We start from the raw sequence: 17,658 nt of genomic DNA on the forward strand, positions 1-17,658 counted from the left end.
ATTGGTTTCTTGAAAATTGCTTCCGTAGATTATTTTAGGAAAATATCATGTTTTTATTTGACACCTAAAATTAAAAGCCAACTTAGAAGTTATGTCCTTTAAGCTTGTTTCGCAATTACAATGACTCATTCTACCCTTGATATTGAAACACAACAAAATCAAAATGTACTTTATTCAAGGGGGCTTTTACAAGCACTTTTGAATCGCCTTTTTACAAACTATTAAGTGAAGCCACCACCGGATTGTAGTTTCTACCGAGAAAAATCGCCAAGAAACTCAGTAGTTACTCTTTTTCAACCTTTAAAATACAAAGTTATGTCATATATCCTGCCCGAAAATCACCAAGTATTAGCTCCACGCTTTTTTATCATCTATATAATCTTGTATTAAATAATATACTTTTTTATTAATGATTTGAATTTCTGTACAGTAGTAAGTATTGCTATTCAGCGGTAGGATAAGTTGTCAAACAGTAACGCTTAATGTTACGTTGCGTTTCAGATTGAAAGCTAATTGAAGCAGTGTCTATTAACGTCTAAAATACCTACAACTACTAACAATTTTGAATTTACAAGGTTTTTCTAATTTATTCCACAGAATCGAGCTACATCCGAACATGCTCCGGTCAAGCACCACTGGTTCTATCAAGTAGATTCCGAGGAGAGGTCCTTCTGGAAAGGATTCTCACTCACAGATTCCAGGGCTTTGGAGAATGCGTTCAATAGTCGTGAGTATATTTAGGAAGAAACATGATATTACTACTGTATTTGGCACTCCTTGTCTTTAAAAGTCAAAATAAAAGCAAGCGATAGCAAATATTGTCGTGCCTTGTATATAAGTTTAAAGCTCCAACCCTTGTTTCAGATACCGAATCTGGTCAATAACAGTTATGCCAGGATTAAGGATATTAAAATTTAGATATTCACGTGCCTTTGAATATATATAAAACGTGTACCTGTGCTTGTTTTGGGACTTTTTGTATATTAATATCTTTGGTACAATCCCTCGTCGTTTTGTCCAATATTCGTTTAAGAAAATAATATGAGTTAAATTAAAATAAATGTAAAAATATTGCTACATATACTAACATAATATAATCCCACGTATTTTGCCAATATATGCCAATAAAATGCCAATGTTTGCCAATAATATTATTCCGTTTGTAGCCGACTTGAACGAGAACACTCTCGTGGCTACCGACGGTGGCCGGTACGACGTGAATGTGATGGGCCGACTGAAGATAGCCGTCTACTGGGAAGATAAACCCACGAACGTTATGAGGTATGTTTATTATGGCCTATGTCTTACATAAATATATTTTTTAGTCTGTTGTATAGTTATAACAATATAAAGACTGCCCCGTTAATCTAATGGCTAAATATAAGGCTTCAGATTCTGAGGTCCTGGGTTCAAAACCTAGGTCGTTCCGAGGGGTGTTTTTTATTGAAGAAATCTCAGCACAAGCCCGGAATCTGGAAGTTGAAAGTGTGTGCACCCCTATGCCTCGGACAGCACGTAAAGCCTTTGATCCTGTGGAATCGAGCTCTTTTCATTCCATCGGACTATTAGAGTGACGGAATAGAGAATGTGTTTAAACACCAGTGTTTGCGCTCACACTCTTGCACTACAGAATAGCCGCCGTAGCTTAATACACTGTGCGATTAATAATAATAATAAATACCAACTATAAAATTTCAGATGCAGCTGGTTCTACAAGGGTACAACGGACGCCAGATACGTACCATATGCCGAAACGATCGCAGAGAAACTTGAGGTGAGAATTGACTATTTTTTTTGTAAATTCATGACCTGGTCAAAATAAGCATTGTGCTCACATATTGTTAGTAAAGATTACAATTTATTGGTTATTTAACTAACCAGAGGAAGACATACAGCAGTTCTGCCGGAGTCGGTGCGGCAGCAGTCTTGTATTATTCGTCATCTGATCGTTCATACACACCATCCATGTCTTCTTATATCGTCCTCGGCGATGTAAGAATTGGTTATATATTTCTTATATTGCCATTGTCTATGGGCATGCCCATTTGTTCGTCCGGTTACCTATATAAAAGTGGCCGATTATTCTCTCATCTTTTGAGATTATATTGACCTTGATAAGATAGAAATATAAGGTGCGTTGTCTATTTCGAACTATTTCAATAATTTACCTCGAAGTTCTAGAAATACATACGAAAACGTTACCCAATTAAAAATTGGCTCCTAGGTTAAATGAATGACATTATTTCTCATAACGTGTCTAAAGAATTTTTACATGCTTTTATATGTAAAATTTCGTGTCTATACTGTTGTCCGTTGATTAGTTTCTTCGTCTGCAGCCAAACCTGGATGTAGATCAGGTTATGGTTACCATAAAAATGTTTTGTCATGGCAACTGAAACTACATGAAAAATTTCAACGCCGTAGGATAGAAATATGTACAAATTAAGAATGCAAGATTGATATCATGATATATTGAAGAGAAGATTAAACTGACTAAAATACCTAAAAGTTTCCAATAATGGTTTGCGAATTTGTCATAAACAGGAGGAATACATCCACGGGATAACCACTGGTGAATGGCACAGGCGACTCGTGTTGCCAAACAACGAGCTGGTCGTGATGCACGGACCGGCTGTGATGGTCCACTTCCTGCAGAACAGCGCCAACGATGCGTTCAGCTCATCACCAGTAAGTTACCAAAATTTATTTACCTCCTATAATTCGAAATGGATTTCTTTATATTTGATAGGACTTTGTGAAAGACTGGCTGGGAAGTTACTTTTTTTTTAAATAGGCGGACGGGCAAATTTTCCAGCTGAAGGTCACCACCATAGAAATAAACAATGACCTGACATCTTCGATACGCTACCAACCTTGGGAACTAAGTTATTATGGTCCTTGTGCCTATAGTTACCAACGCCAAGCAGCAATAATTTATCTTGTTGTGTACCACTTTGAATGGTGAATAACTACAGTGTAACTACAGGAACAAGGGACTTAAAGACTCAAGTTCTTTGGTGCATTGATGATGTAAGGAATCGTTAATTTTGATTGAAAATGGAATAGTTTTTTATATTATTTACTTGACTACTAGATTTCAGTCTTGTGTTCGTCCAGGTGAAATAAAAAAATTACTTCCGATCGTAGCGCCACCTACAGGATCCCATCTAAATAAAACAGGAACCCCCTCAAATGCACATTAAAAATCATCACACTCGGTCCAACCGGTTAGAGATCAGTTATGTACATGTACAGAAGACTTATATATATATATATAAGTAATTAATTTGCATATCACAAAATCCTTTACCTATTCCATATTTACCTGAATTCCCTTTCCTAGCTATTTACCCTTGGTAAGCGTGTGTACCGTAACCCACCCAAGTTAAAAAACCCAGCGGAACAGCCAAGAAGGATCGATCACCTAGTCTTCCTCGTACACGGAGCTGGAGAGTACAGGCATCAGAAAAAAAGAATTGTTAGTTGATATTGATTTGTTAATAAAGACTGATTGCTTGTGGTATTCCGGTTTGAAGGGTGAGTGAGCCAGTGTAACTACAGGCACAACAGCCATGACATTTAAATTCGCATTGTTGGTGACGCATTTCTTACAGAGCTAATTTCTATAGGTAGTGGTGACCACTTGAGCCGAGATGGCATAGTGGTTAGAACGCGTGCATCTTAACCGATGATTGCGGGTTCAAACCTACTGAATTTAAATGTGCTTAAATTATCTCGTGCTCGGCGGTGAAGGAAAACATCGTGAGGAAACCTGCATGTGTCTAATTTCAACGAAATTCTACCACATGTGTATCCACCAACCCGCATTGGAGCAGCGTGGTGGAATATGGTCCAAACCTTCTCCTCAAAGGGAGAGGAGGCCTTTAGCCCAGCAGTGGGAAATTTACAGGCTGTTTATGTATAATGTGACCATGTACCATTGGGTTGCTCATTTAATAGTATGTCTTCCTACTTTATGTAACACTAGCTGTGCCCGCGACTTCGTGCGTGTTTGAATTTAATAAAAAAGCGTGACTTTATTGTTATTTTACATATAATTCTAAAATAAAAGTAGCCTATGCTACTCCTTATTACATCAGCTTTCTGCCAGTGAAAGTCCCTTCGAAATCGGTCCAGCCGTTCCAGAGATTAGCCGGAACAAACAGACAGACAGACTGACAGACAAAAATTGTAAAAAATGTTATTTAGATATATGTACCGTGTATACGTACATATGCATTTAGTAAAACGGTGTTATTTTAATATTACAAACAGACACTCCAATTTTATCATATGTGTAGAATAGATTATTTTTATATAAAAAAACCTTCTGATTGATTACGTAGGACATATTTTAATGTACAATTATATTTTCTTTTCCCTGACTTTCATATTAGTTCGGTCATTATATACAAAAATATGGCCGAGAAAAGCAATTGAATCTTGAAGGCTGATTTTTGGATATATTGTAGGAGGGGTTTAGAATGCCTGACTAGAAATTTTCGCCCCCATGAAAAAGGCTGTGCGTCATGATACGAGAATTACGATAAGATACTTTTTCGGTTGCTTCATTAATTTACAATTTTGGTTTCAATCAATCAAAATATACTTTATTCAAGTAGGCTTTTACAAGAACTTTTGAATCGTCATTTAACAAACTGTTTAAAGTAAAACTACCACCGGTTCGCAATGTAGTTTCTATCGAGTAGAACTTAGAAGCGCAGTAGTTACTGTTAACATTCAAAATACAAAGTTATTGATGGTTCTCTACACTACTTTTGAGAACGGAGTTCCCGAATCCAGAGGACGTCTTCATCATCATCATCGATATAGTTTATATTTTAAGAAACGACGGAAGAGAGAGTGATATGGAAGTTATTTCTCATGCTCCACTTTTGTTATCCAAAGCAATCAATGATGCGTCCCCGCGTGGTTCGTCGCGGGTTCGTCGAATCCGAAATCGAGGACACGGAGCCTTCGAGTATCGACCACCTGCTGCTGCTCTGCCACGGCGTCGGATCAGCTTGTGATATGCGCTTTCGACCAGTCGAAGAAGTTGGTGAGTTTATTTGGAAAGTAGGATTTATGTTTAAGGGTTTTTTTTTTATTCGACGAGTTGGCAAAAGTTTATCTTGACGAGGAACTTAACTAAATAAACTGAAAGAAGCTTATATGTGTCGGAGGATACTTTACCACGTGTGTATGAAAAGCTCGCAGTGGAGAAGTTTGATGATATAATCGGCAAACAAAAAAGGGCTCCTATAGAGAAAGCCTTTCTTTATTTCGTCGCAAAAAAATATTGTTTTCCCCATATTAAGTGCGAGTTCGTGGGACTTATATATTTTTTTACACACATTACAGACATTACAATTTAAATGCATCTTAATAATAAGTACAATTGTGCGTGGGAGACAGGAGTCCAAACTAGGTTGCCCTGTACTAAAGGTCTCCTGGCTCCCCCTTTAGGGTATCAACTATTTATTATATAATTTTACATAATGATGACTTCCCGATACCCAGGTAGTTTTGTGCGCCCTAGTACTCTCTCCGTCTTTTCGGTGGCGTCAAGGGTAATCTTTTTCATGCTATCGTGCTCATCTATCCTCCACAGATCCATTATTAGGATATTTATTAATTATTCGTAGAGGACTACTGGAAGGCAGACGAATGGATGACTTGATTCGTTACATTACACTGCTGGACTAAGACCTCCTCTCCCGTTCAGGAGAAGGTTTGGATCATGTTCCACTACGCTGCTCCAATGCGCGTTAGTGGAATACACATGTGGCAGAATTTCTTTGAAATTAGACACATGCAAGATTTCTCACGATGTTTTCCTTCACCGCTGAGCACGAGTTGAATTATAAACACAAATTAAGTACATGAAATTCAGTGGTGCGTGCCCGGGTTTGAACCCGAAATCATCGGTTAAGATGCACGCGTTCTAACCACTGGGCCATCTCGCTTGACTCTACTTGGTCACTTCGTTCAATCGCTAACATAGAAATTACTCTGCTTATTCTGGAATATTTTATTTACTTGGTGGTTGAGCCTATGCAAGCCCCTGTACCAGCCACACGTCGTATATTCGTAAACACCGCCAAACAGCAATATTTAATGTAGCGTTCCGGTTTGAAGGGTGAGTGAGGGCTAACTACAAACACAAGGGACATAACATCTTAGTTCCCAAGATTGGTGTAGTATTGGCTATATGAGGAATGATAAATATTTGTGTCTGGGCAGTGGTGACCATGACTCATTGCTCGTCCGCCAACCCAAGTAACAAAAAAAATCCCATGATAAAATGGTGCCTGTATTTGATCACGAAATCTTTAGCAATTAACGTGGTCACCCCACTGCTGATCAGTTTTCCACGTTGAATGTAAACAGTTTACTGAATTCTTCATTTTGTCTATTTTCAGTGGACGACTTCAGAGCTACCAGTCTTCAGCTGATACAGTCCCATTACAAAAATTCTTATGATAGTGGATTAGTGGGCAGAGTTGAGGTGAGTGTATTATTTATAATAATTTTCCTGACCTGACCGATTTCGGCTGCCAATGTCAAGGGTGACTAGCTAAACACCAACTTTTGAGCTGGTCATGTCCCTTGTGCCTGTAGTTGCAGTGGTCGATTTAACCAAAATCGGTAACATTCGAAGTGATATATGTAGTGATATAAGTCTTTGAAGGTGTAAAGAACGTTGACCTTCAAAAATACTTTTGATATACTTTATATAAACCAGACTAACCGACAACGTAGTTTGTTAAATGACGATTCAAAAGTGCTCGTAAAAGCCTACTTGAATGAAGTATGTTTTGATTTGATTTGAATGGTACGATAATCACCGACATTGACGTTTCGACAGGTGTTGCCAATATCCTGGCATTCGAGTCTGCATTCAGGAACGACGGGCGTCGACAGGCGTCTAGCGGCCGTCACCCTAGAGAGCATACCGCGGTTGAGAAACTTCACGAACGACACGATACTCGACGTACTGTTTTACACGAGCCCCGTCTTTTGTCAGGTAGGTTTGGTTTTTTTGTTTTTATTTCAGATAGATCGTCAGACTGGCATGTGATCCATCGGTTAAGTGGTCACCCTGTATACTGTAAGTAATATTAACAGTTCCTTACATCGCCAATGCGCCGTCGACCTTGGGCGCTATGTTAAATCCCTCGTACTGTAGTTACACTCAAACTCAAACTCAGCCCTTCAAACTGGTACACAACGACTGAGTATGTGGTGACTGGAAGGTTCCTCACCAGTGTCCGTGTCACCAGTGGAACTATATCGATTTTGTTACATGAAAACATATTTTTGTGTTAATATTGCTTCAAAAGCTATCAGATTTTTTGTTTAAATTTTGTGTTTTCATGTGTTTTCAATGTTCTATTTTATTTCACTTCGATGTACAAGTTAGTTTGATCTTTTCGACGGATGTAAATTTTTCCGATCGACATAACTTTGTAATGACGAACATATTATTTTCTTAATTTGTAAAAAAAAGTAAAATTTAAATAGAAAATCTGAAAATAATAGACGCTTGTACAGTGTTACATCGGTCGGACGGTAGGGACGCGACTAGCAGGCGGTAACTGCTACAAATATCGATTACAAAAATCCTTATTAAAGATCATTGTTAAGTTATTGTTACGAACGGGGGTCCTTTTGGTTGGGGTCTCTGTTATATATGTTATATTTTCTGTTTCCTATCACAAGCCCGTCTGTCAAAAAGATCAAGCTAACTTGAACAGGGTATAGTGTACCATATTATTAGTAAGGATTTGTTTAACGCGGCTTACAGTAAAGTGAACTGGCAGATATCGTCATGTTAGGGAATATGCGTTACGCTCTCCAAGCGACCTTTGCCTCTCTTTCTCTTTTACTCTGTCTCTTTCTATCGTATACGGTTTTATATCATATAATGGAAGCGATTACGTCTTATGGGAGGGTAAACCGCTTCGTTACGTAACGCGTTACGGTGTTTTTTTTTTTTAATAATATTCTGCTTAGTCTAACTTAATTATCTAAGCTGTGTGTTTCCTGTAATTGAAGTAACATTTTAATAATGCTTTAAAGACCTTTTGTTGCAAAAGTTAAGCACGTATCTTTTTCTTGGAAATTCTTAATAAATAACTAATTTTATTGTTTTTTTTATTACAGACAATAATAAATACGGTATGCAGCGAGCTGAATCGTATTTACAGTCTCTTTAGGTCAAGAAACCCAGACTTTAAGGGTGGGGTGTCCCTTGGGGGGCATTCCTTGGGCAGCGTTATCCTCTATGACCTGCTGTGTCATCAGATGCCGAAGGTAAGTGTTGTTTTTGTATTTTATTTAACAAGTATTGTTCGAATCCATAATCATGGCTGAATAAACTAGTACCAGATCCTGCTCTGCTTGGGTACAATAAGGGTCTGCATAAAACACTTGCCAACCAATTAATCAATCAAAATATACTTTACTCAAGTAGGCTTTTACAAGCACTTTTGAATCGTCATTTAACAAACTATTTAAATTAAAGCTACCACCGGTTCGGAATGTAGAGTCTACCGAGAAGATCCGTCAAGAAATTCAGTAGTTACTCTTTTTCAAAATCTAAAAATACAGTCATGTTAGTTAAATACAATTATATATGTATGTCATGTCTCCTGCCTGGAAGTCAACGAGCATTAACTCCACGATGTATCCTAATATATGTACATCTTTATTGGTCGGCGTAATAATTTGGTAAACTTCAAGAATCATCGTAATATTTCAACCAATCTACAAAAGATGTCAATGAATTTAAAATCGTATATATTGTATAATTGTTAAGGTGGGCAAGTCAGTAGTCTCAGATAAAGTCTCATTGTATTTAAAACGATACAACACTCAATTTGGATATAGTTTTTTTGTAAAGGATAAATCATCTAGGGACCCCCTGAAATATACATATTTTTTTTTATCGATATCGATTCAACCGTTTCGGATGAGTTTAGTTTCTTTCACACACGCAACCACAGTCAGTTGTTGGTGGTAGGGCTATATCCCCGTCTGGGTACCACCCCCGTAACCCAACATATATTCTACCGCCGAACAGCAAAACTTATTGTTGTGTTCCGTTTCGAGGCGCGAGTGAGCCAGTGTAACTATAAGCACAAGGGACATGACATCTCAGTTGGTGGTCATCTTACTTAGTGAATGATTAATATCTCTTACAGTACCCATATCTGAATATTAAATGATCATTTCAGGGTGTTCCAATGTCGGAACAGGAGCAGTACGTGACGGGCCCGGCCGGCACCGGTCAGCCGTGCGTCAAGTATCCGAGCCTCGAATTCGTACCAGACGCGATGTATGCCCTTGGAAGTCCAATCGGTGAGGTTCCTTCAATATTTTTTTGGTGGTAGGGCTCTGTGCAAGTCCGTCTGGTTAGCTATCACCTATTCATCACGCATTATCCCCCAATTAGTCTGTTCCAATTAAAAGGGTCAGTGAGCGTTGCTACAGGGACAAGGGACGTAATATCTTAGTTTCCAAGGTTACTAATGTCTATGCGTGATAGTGACCGTTTTCCTTCGGCTCGGTCGTATAATCTGATGGGACGAAAATCGTTACAGTACTAAAGAAGTCTCATTGCTGGGCTAAGGCCTCTGTTCCATTTGAGGAGAAGGCATGGTGCTAAGTCCACCACTCTGCTTGAATTGGATATACATGTGTTTCATTTGAAATTAGATACATTCAGACCTCACGATGCTTTTCTTAGCCGCCGAGCATGATAGTGAATATCCACAAATAAGCAAATGGAAAATTAGTGGCGCTTGCCCCGGGTATGAACCCGCAATATTTCTATAAGATGCATGCGTTCTAACTACTCCGTCATCTCGGTTTCAATCCGTTCAAATTGAAAAAGTATTTTTGTATTAGATAGGCAAATTCTTCAACTTTTGTTTTTTTTGGTGGAAGTGGGGGGGTATGTGGGACTCACCGGTGCCCAAGATGTTAGCGGCACACCGAAATACCCACTAAAAAACCAGCGGTACCCTCTCCGTCTCATCGGTGGGCGCCACGGGATCGCTTTCGCATACTACCGTGACTCCCTGACGGTCAGCCCAATTCCTAGGAGGGATTCCCGGGGTACTGAGAACCCTCCTAGCCCCTGTGGCGCCTATTGAGGCGGGGGGAGAAGGTGCGCGTAGATCTCCGGCCTACCGGAATGACCTAGAAACGTTTATCGCATATGAACCACGCGCAGCAGCTAGTATATATAGATTCATACTTTTTGTTAATATTTCAGCGATGTTCAACTGCATACGAGGCGTCGAAACTCTCGGGAAAGATTTTCACTTTCCGACTTGCAAGAACTTCTTCAATATATTCCACCCCTACGATCCGATCGCCTACAGGTAATGATTTCGAATTTATTATTAATAATTTATAGGTAAATATATTCATATATACAAATATCGCTGTCTGCTATTTCCTTCGGAGACTAGCAAATGCTGTAAGATATGTTATAGAATGTATATATGTGTGAAAAAGAGGTGTAATATCTATTCTCTCACTCTAATAATTCGATTGGACAGCAATCCGGCTCGACGAGGACCGATGGTTTTAGCCACCGCTTCTCAGTGACAGTCCAGCGCATCACTAACGTGTAAACTCTGGACTGTAACTGAGAAGTATTCCAGTTAGTTAATTTATTAAATTTTAGTCAGGTGACCCGTAGTACAAGGTAACCTAGTTTGGAATCCTGAATACCCCTTCCCCCCACACTTACAACTGTACTTGTTATTAAGGCGCATGACTTATGATTATAATGTTTATAGGATACGCGTATCAAAATGGGGTGAGGTGAAATTTCACGAGTGAGATCCAAAGTGAATTCTTACACAGTAACAGAGCAGTGACAAAACACTGAGAAACACTTTGTTATCGAGAATTTTTCGCTAGTACAACCCAATACCTTTATATAAATCCGTATTCCAGGATCTCAGGTTCTGCAGCCTTATATCTAACCACTAGACCGACGTGGCAGTTTCTGTACTTGTGGAATATAATAACATCAGCTAAGCCGGTCGCTCTGTCGGAGAGCAACCAGGAAAATGTTTATCTAATGTGCTGTGAATAACATTTGATTGCAGAATTGAACCGATGATCAATCCTGAGCTAAGAGACGTGAAGCCGTTCCTCATTCCTCACCACAAAGGGCGGAAACGTATGCACTTGGGTACGTACGAAAGATAATAACTGTGTTATTGTCGTTTTCAAAAGTAAAGGCTGTATGTGTATAGGCCCCATTGGCTAAGGCCTCTTTTTCCTTTGAGGTGGGGGGTTAAAGGCCCTCTCTCGGAGATGTTTCGGAGCTCATACCGCCATGCAATGCGGTTTAGTTAGGTTAGTTAAACGTGTGGCGGCATTTCATTTAAATTAATCATGTCCAGGTTTCCTCACGATGTTTTCCATAGTGCTTGTCTGGATTTGAACCCGCAATTCATAATTAAAACGTTTTTTTTTCATAGTAATCTTCTATTAGATATTTAAATACGCCCACTTGGTGTTACGACCTCGTGCAGGCCCGTCTGGGTAGGTACCAGTTACTCGTCAGATATTCCACCGGAAAACAAGAATACTAAGTATTTCTGTTTGGTAATAAGGCCAAGGGTCAGTGAGTGTAACTTCAGGCACAGGAGAGATAACATCTTAGTTCCCGAGGTTGGTTGATTTATATTTATTTTTCTAACGGCGCCGATATCTATGGGCAGTGACCATTTTCATTTCCATTCAAACGTATCTCAAACGATCGACGCACCGATTGGTGCGTTATGACGTGACTCCGCCCACAAACGTCACGCCCCGATGACGTCACACAGACGCACATTTGACGACGCCCCCTTCCGATATCATAATTCTCTCTCAAATTTTAAGCTTAGAATTAATTACAAAAACTATAAATGTGGCAATTTATTATATTTCCAGAGCTCAAGGACACGATGGCGCGCGTCGGCGCTGACATTAAACAGAAATTGATCGAGTCTATAAAAAACACGTGGTCCAGTATGTGGAAGACGCAGCCGCCCCCGGATCAGCATCTGGAGAAGGTGAGATCGATCTATATATCAGCTTGGAGACTCAGCTCCGCAGCACACGCTGGAAAAGTAGACTTTGGTTACTTTCATAGCATTGTTGGTTATAATTTCAACGGAATTCTATCAAATTTGAATCAGCCAAAACGCATTTGAACAGCGTGGTGCAATCCTAACCTCCTCAAAGGGAGAGGAGGCCTTAGTCCAGTCGTGGGAAGTTTACAGCCGTTTACTGTTTATAATATATTTAACAAGTACAAACTTGAAATTTTACTGGTAGGTTCCTTATAGGGAGTAGATATCCGCTGAGAACGGATTTTACGGAACTCCATCCCTAAGGGGGGGTAAAACGGCGGTTGGAAGTTTGTGCTTTGTAAATTTTGCGCGGGTTAAGGCGTAGGTTCAGCTTTTATCAGTCGATACAAGAGTATATTGATGATAAAAAAGCGTGGAGTTAATGCTTGTTGACTTCCAGACAGGAAACATAACATACATATATAATTGTATTTAACTAACATGACTGTATTTGTAGATGTTGACAAAGAGTAACTACTGAGTTTCTTACCGGTTCTTCTCGGTAGAATCTACATTCCGAACCGGCGGTAGCTCCACTTAATATAGTTTGTTAAATGACGATTCAAAAGTGCTTGTATAAGCCTACTTGAATGCACTATATTTTGATTTTGTTTTTTTTTTAAGTAACTATAGAATGATTTTGTTGAAGGTCGTCGAAGAGGAAATGGAGAAAGAAGAATTGAACGCCGAATCCAAGGACGAAACCAACCAAGAGAATATCGTGAGTTGTTTTTTATATACACTAGCGACCCGACCCGGCTTCGCTTTGGCAATGCTGATACTAAATATACTACAGAATGTCTGAACGTTGTAGTTCACAGTTTTTCAGTCGTTAGACAATACAAACCGCTATGTCCCTGCGTTTTAAATCTGTAATATCTTCGAAAATATTCACTTAAATCACACGCTGTAAAGGACCGTATTGATCTATATTAAATGCACAATGTATTTAAGGTACTTAATTGGATAAGGATTGATGTTGTATTGCTTAAAATCGCTTCGAAAATAAGCCATTATTTCTCGTAAAAAGTAAAGGATAAAAAATGGTTATTGTGGGTTATCCCTAAGAGATAGACATATACCATCGCGAACTTTGTCGAAGGCCTTTTTAAGGTGTACAATACTGTAGTACATCATTTTGATGTATCTTGTAGGTAATCATTGTTTCTCAACTATATTGTGCATGTATTATACACATAAACCTTCCTCTTGAATCAATCTATCTATTAAAAAAACCGCATCAAAATCCGTCGTGTAATTTTAATGATCGAAGCATACATAGGAACAGACATTGGTAAGCGACTTTGTTTTATACTATGTATAGATTTCAATTACATTCATCGGTCATTTCGTTCACTCCCGGCAGGCGACGGCGGACATGCTCGGCAAGCTGAACGACGGTCGTCGTGTGGACTACGTGCTGCAGGAGGCGCCGTTTGAGATGATTAATGAATATTTGTTCGCTATGAGGAGTCACGTGTGCTACTGGTGTGTGCAAATATATATATATTTTCCGTTTAAGGTCTAGTTAAGAACAAACAAACACACAAAAAAGTGTTTTATTATATATTTTAAGTTATGCCAATAATGTACAGTAAGTCTCTTTCTTTTATTGGACTTAGATACGATCACATTGAGTTCTGTAAATAACGTTATTTTTTTTCCACACTAACAGCCTGTTAATGTCCCACTGAATCAAATTGGTAGACGCAAAAACCTTGGGAACTAAGATGTCATGTCTGAAGTTACACTGGCTTCGCCCTTCAAACTAGAACACGACAATACTAATTTCAGCTTGGCGGTAGAATATGTTATGAGTGGGTGGTACTTGCCCAGACAAGCTTGCACAAAGTCCTACCACCGAGTTAATACCACGAAGTTCTTATCTATTCCTATAAAGATATTTCTAAAAGTCCGACAGGGCCGGACCGTAAATTTAGGGGGCCCTGGGCTAACACTACTTAGGGGCCCACCTACGACATATCTGAACGTAGGCTTGAATTAATTGAATGGGTTTGATTAATTGCAGGACTCGCAGGGCTCGTTATGGATTCTTTCGGATTGTCTATTTTTTTAACTTTGACTTGACTTAGCTGGGGCCCCCTTGAATCCACGGGGCCCTGGGCTGAAGCCCTAAAAGCCATATGGTCTAGCAGTTGACAGAGTTGAAAGTCCTGAGTTTCGAAAAGCACCTAAAGCCTGCGCATGAACTTTTACCAGAAAAGCTTTTAACGGATTTTCTGGCAGAAAACTCCAATGAAACTTAGTCGATGTAGCTCGTCAAAATAGCGATGCTTTCATAGTTAAAATTGCCGTCTTGACTAAAATGTAGTGCCTTAACAATTCTTTATGATACATTCCAACCCCCAGGGAGTCCGAGGATACGATGCTCGTGATGCTGCGGGAGATATATGACACCATAGGCGTCTCCCCGGACTGCAGCCTCCCCCAACAGACACTAACTGTGCACAGGAGCAAGACGATACTAGTAAGTCTATTAGTAGATATCGAACATCCCATTTTTGGGAGCGGTTAAAGCCATTATCATTCTATGATAGACGTATTCATGTAAATGTTAGTTAGAACTAAAGTTCGCTGCAGCGATAATTCTTCGTAATGTCGTCTAATCAAACTATTAAAACATACAGCGCTACACCGCTTGTAGAGGAGAGTACTCTCGCGACCGAAACGTCGTAAGCGACTGGAACTTCAAGGCGCTTACGCGTTTCGTTCAATTCTACGCGATGTGGTCCAGTTATAGAACGCCAGGGTTCATTGCACCCTCTGCGTCTTGGGTTGATATGGTCCCATCCCATTACCTGTTGTATCGTCTAGTCCATATATGCTCTGGAGTTTATTAAAAACAAATCTCAAGGATAGAAAATGTGACTCTTAACTCTAAGCTGTGAATCAATTCATATCAAGCTTCTTGCCAAAGCATCGTCAGACGACCTGCTAAAATAGAAATTCTGTTATATATTTGACCCGCAGTAGAGCGACGTTGTACGTTTCGTTGATTGAATTAAAAGTAGTCTAAAAACGCTTCACAATAAAATGTATATTTGTAATAATTATGTCTCGTGTGAAAAGGCTTTATAATTGTTTTTTTCCTCCACAGGAAGACAACGATGTAGCGAAACATACAGGTGATTATCTATATAATAAATCATAAAATAATAGTTAATTTTTTTGTCGCTCGTAGCGTCTTCGGCGCTTTTGTAGTTGATCGTCGAAGTGCTTAACGTGATATAGTAACCTATGTCCTATCTTGAGTACAAGCTTTCTTCAAAACAAATTTCATCAAATTCGGTTCAGTAGTTTGGCCTTGATAGAGCGACAGACAGACAGATTTACTTTTGCATTTATAATATTACAACGACTTTAAGATATTGTATATATATGTCGGAGAGCCGAGATGGCCCAGTGGTAAGAACGCGTGCATCTTAACCGATGATTTCGGGTTCAAACCCAGGCAGGCACCACTGAATTTTCATGTGCTTAATTTGTGTTTATAATTCATCTCGTGCTCGGCGGTGAAGGAAAACATCTTGAGGAAACCTGCATGTGTCTAATTTCAACGAAATTCTGCCACATGTGTATTCCGCCAACCCGCATTGGAGCAGCGTGGTGGAATATGCTCCAAACCTTCTCCTCAAAGGGAGAGGAGGCCTTTATCCCAGCAGTGGGACATTTACGGGCTGCTAATGCTAAAAAAAATAATAAAAAAATGTCGGAGGAGCAGGATGCCGAACAGTTGGGTTCAGGGATTGATCCGACATTTGGAAGACTATGTGGGCGTGCAATGGAGATACTCACAAAATAAAACGTATTTAATATCGTCTAATCACTGTATTAATTGATTCAATAATCGTACATCACAATAATATCAAAAGATTACAATAATTTATCTCGATTAAGAGCAAATGGGTTTGCAAGCAACCATCGCATTCGAATCGCCTGTCAAAACATAACGACTCGCGTTGCCATGACACTTACAACTCCATTCGGGGTGACCCGCTCTTAAAAGTAAATCAGCCATCAAACATTATTGCCAACTACTCGATTCATTAATTATCCAAATCAACAACCAAAGTAACCGCGCCCCGTTATATATATGTATTTTTCTTTTTTCAGATTACCCGTCAACAAGCCGAGGGAGCTTGTGACTCGTTGCGGAAACATTAAAATTTTTAGTTTAATATATTTAAAGACCAAAATAAATAAAAAAAAATTGTATATTTTCATTAAAAGTTATATGAAATAATAATCGCCTTATTTATTGCGAATTAAATATATACTGAATGAATTCAATAATTATACCATATATATATTATTAATATTAATAATACTGAAATTGATAACAGAGCCAGACTTATTTTCCGGTCGAAAATGATTTATAAACAATTTTAGTTTAATGTCAGTATACTGAAGAACACACAAACAATCCAAGATGGCGTCCAATGATGATTGAATTCAAGATCTGTCACAATCATAAATATGGCGGTTAGATTTCATATTTAAAAAAATAAAACGTTCAAAAACAAACCGTTGCTAATCGAAATTCAATTTTGAAGAAAACTTTTATATCTATTGAAAATAATTTACAAGCTGCTCTAGATTAATATATTTTCCACTTAAATACTTATATAAACTTTAATTTAACTTCCAAAGTTCGAATAACTTCGTCGACATATAAAACGTCATTTACGAATCCACAATGAACACCAGAGACTATAAAATCTCGAACAATGACGTCATGTCAGGAAGTTAACTCATGGTATTTAACGGTATAAACAGTTAACAATTAAAAAAAAACTATCATTATGATTTCGTTTAGTAACGGTTTATTTTTAACGTGCAGATCGTTTTTGGTCATTTCTATTGTTGTATTTCATATTTATTTAAGATAGAATGTTAAAATATTAAAATAACATAAATAACAAAAGCTGTTTAAAACAAAAATTATTGGTACGTAGTTGTTATCAACTCTCGATTCGATTCGAATTGTAATATCGATGTCGTATCTGTGCATATTTTTTTTATTCACAATAAAAAAAACAAGATGTCATGTCAAAAGAATTCAAACATTGACCCAATATTTATAAAGGGGTTTAATTAAAAAAAAAAAAAAATGAAGGTTAATTAGACTATATATTTTTCATACTTCGATTTTTTTTTTATATGTGTAATGTTCTCATGTAAGGTCGATTTAAAAAATACCATTAAATCGATATTATATTTAATTATCAGCTCGCCGTGCACACATACACACACCGCGCGCCATATTTTATCTGTATAATTTTCCCGCGCTTTTGCGATAGCTGTCACTCGAGATGACAGATGCATAAATATACAGATAATATATATTCATGTAAAGTATGAATCTAATACTAATTATTATGTTATTACGGATCTGTGTATATATGGAATATGTATTACAGATTATAAAAAAGCGAAACTCTGACTGATGACGAGATATCCGAAACGATAGGACCGATTGAATTGAAATTTA

General features: G+C 38.3%; 1 protein-coding gene across 4 annotated transcripts in view; it reads left to right on the forward strand.

Annotated features, from left to right (window-relative positions):
* Window positions 1-17,308, forward strand: part of LOC125075156 — a 95,050-nt gene extending 77,742 nt beyond the window's left edge. For all 4 annotated transcript variants that reach the window (XM_047686775.1, XM_047686776.1, XM_047686777.1 and 1 more), the window contains 17 exons: window positions 598-727; window positions 1,167-1,281; window positions 1,699-1,774; window positions 2,545-2,688; window positions 4,909-5,059; window positions 6,423-6,508; window positions 6,869-7,027; window positions 8,167-8,316; window positions 9,240-9,363; window positions 10,283-10,391; window positions 11,130-11,215; window positions 11,965-12,086; window positions 12,796-12,867; window positions 13,513-13,634; window positions 14,517-14,634; window positions 15,265-15,292; window positions 16,281-17,308. In XM_047686775.1, coding sequence (XP_047542731.1) covers window positions 598-727; window positions 1,167-1,281; window positions 1,699-1,774; window positions 2,545-2,688; window positions 4,909-5,059; window positions 6,423-6,508; window positions 6,869-7,027; window positions 8,167-8,316; window positions 9,240-9,363; window positions 10,283-10,391; window positions 11,130-11,215; window positions 11,965-12,086; window positions 12,796-12,867; window positions 13,513-13,634; window positions 14,517-14,634; window positions 15,265-15,292; window positions 16,281-16,312 — 1,824 coding nt within the window. In that variant the 3' untranslated portion in view covers window positions 16,313-17,308. The remainder of the gene's footprint in view (window positions 1-597; window positions 728-1,166; window positions 1,282-1,698; window positions 1,775-2,544; window positions 2,689-4,908; window positions 5,060-6,422; window positions 6,509-6,868; window positions 7,028-8,166; window positions 8,317-9,239; window positions 9,364-10,282; window positions 10,392-11,129; window positions 11,216-11,964; window positions 12,087-12,795; window positions 12,868-13,512; window positions 13,635-14,516; window positions 14,635-15,264; window positions 15,293-16,280) is intronic.
* Window positions 17,309-17,658: the final 350 nt, after the last annotated feature.

Source organism: Vanessa atalanta, chromosome 30 (assembly GCF_905147765.1).
Source record: "Vanessa atalanta chromosome 30, ilVanAtal1.2, whole genome shotgun sequence".
Lineage (NCBI taxonomy): Eukaryota > Metazoa > Arthropoda > Insecta > Lepidoptera > Nymphalidae > Vanessa > Vanessa atalanta.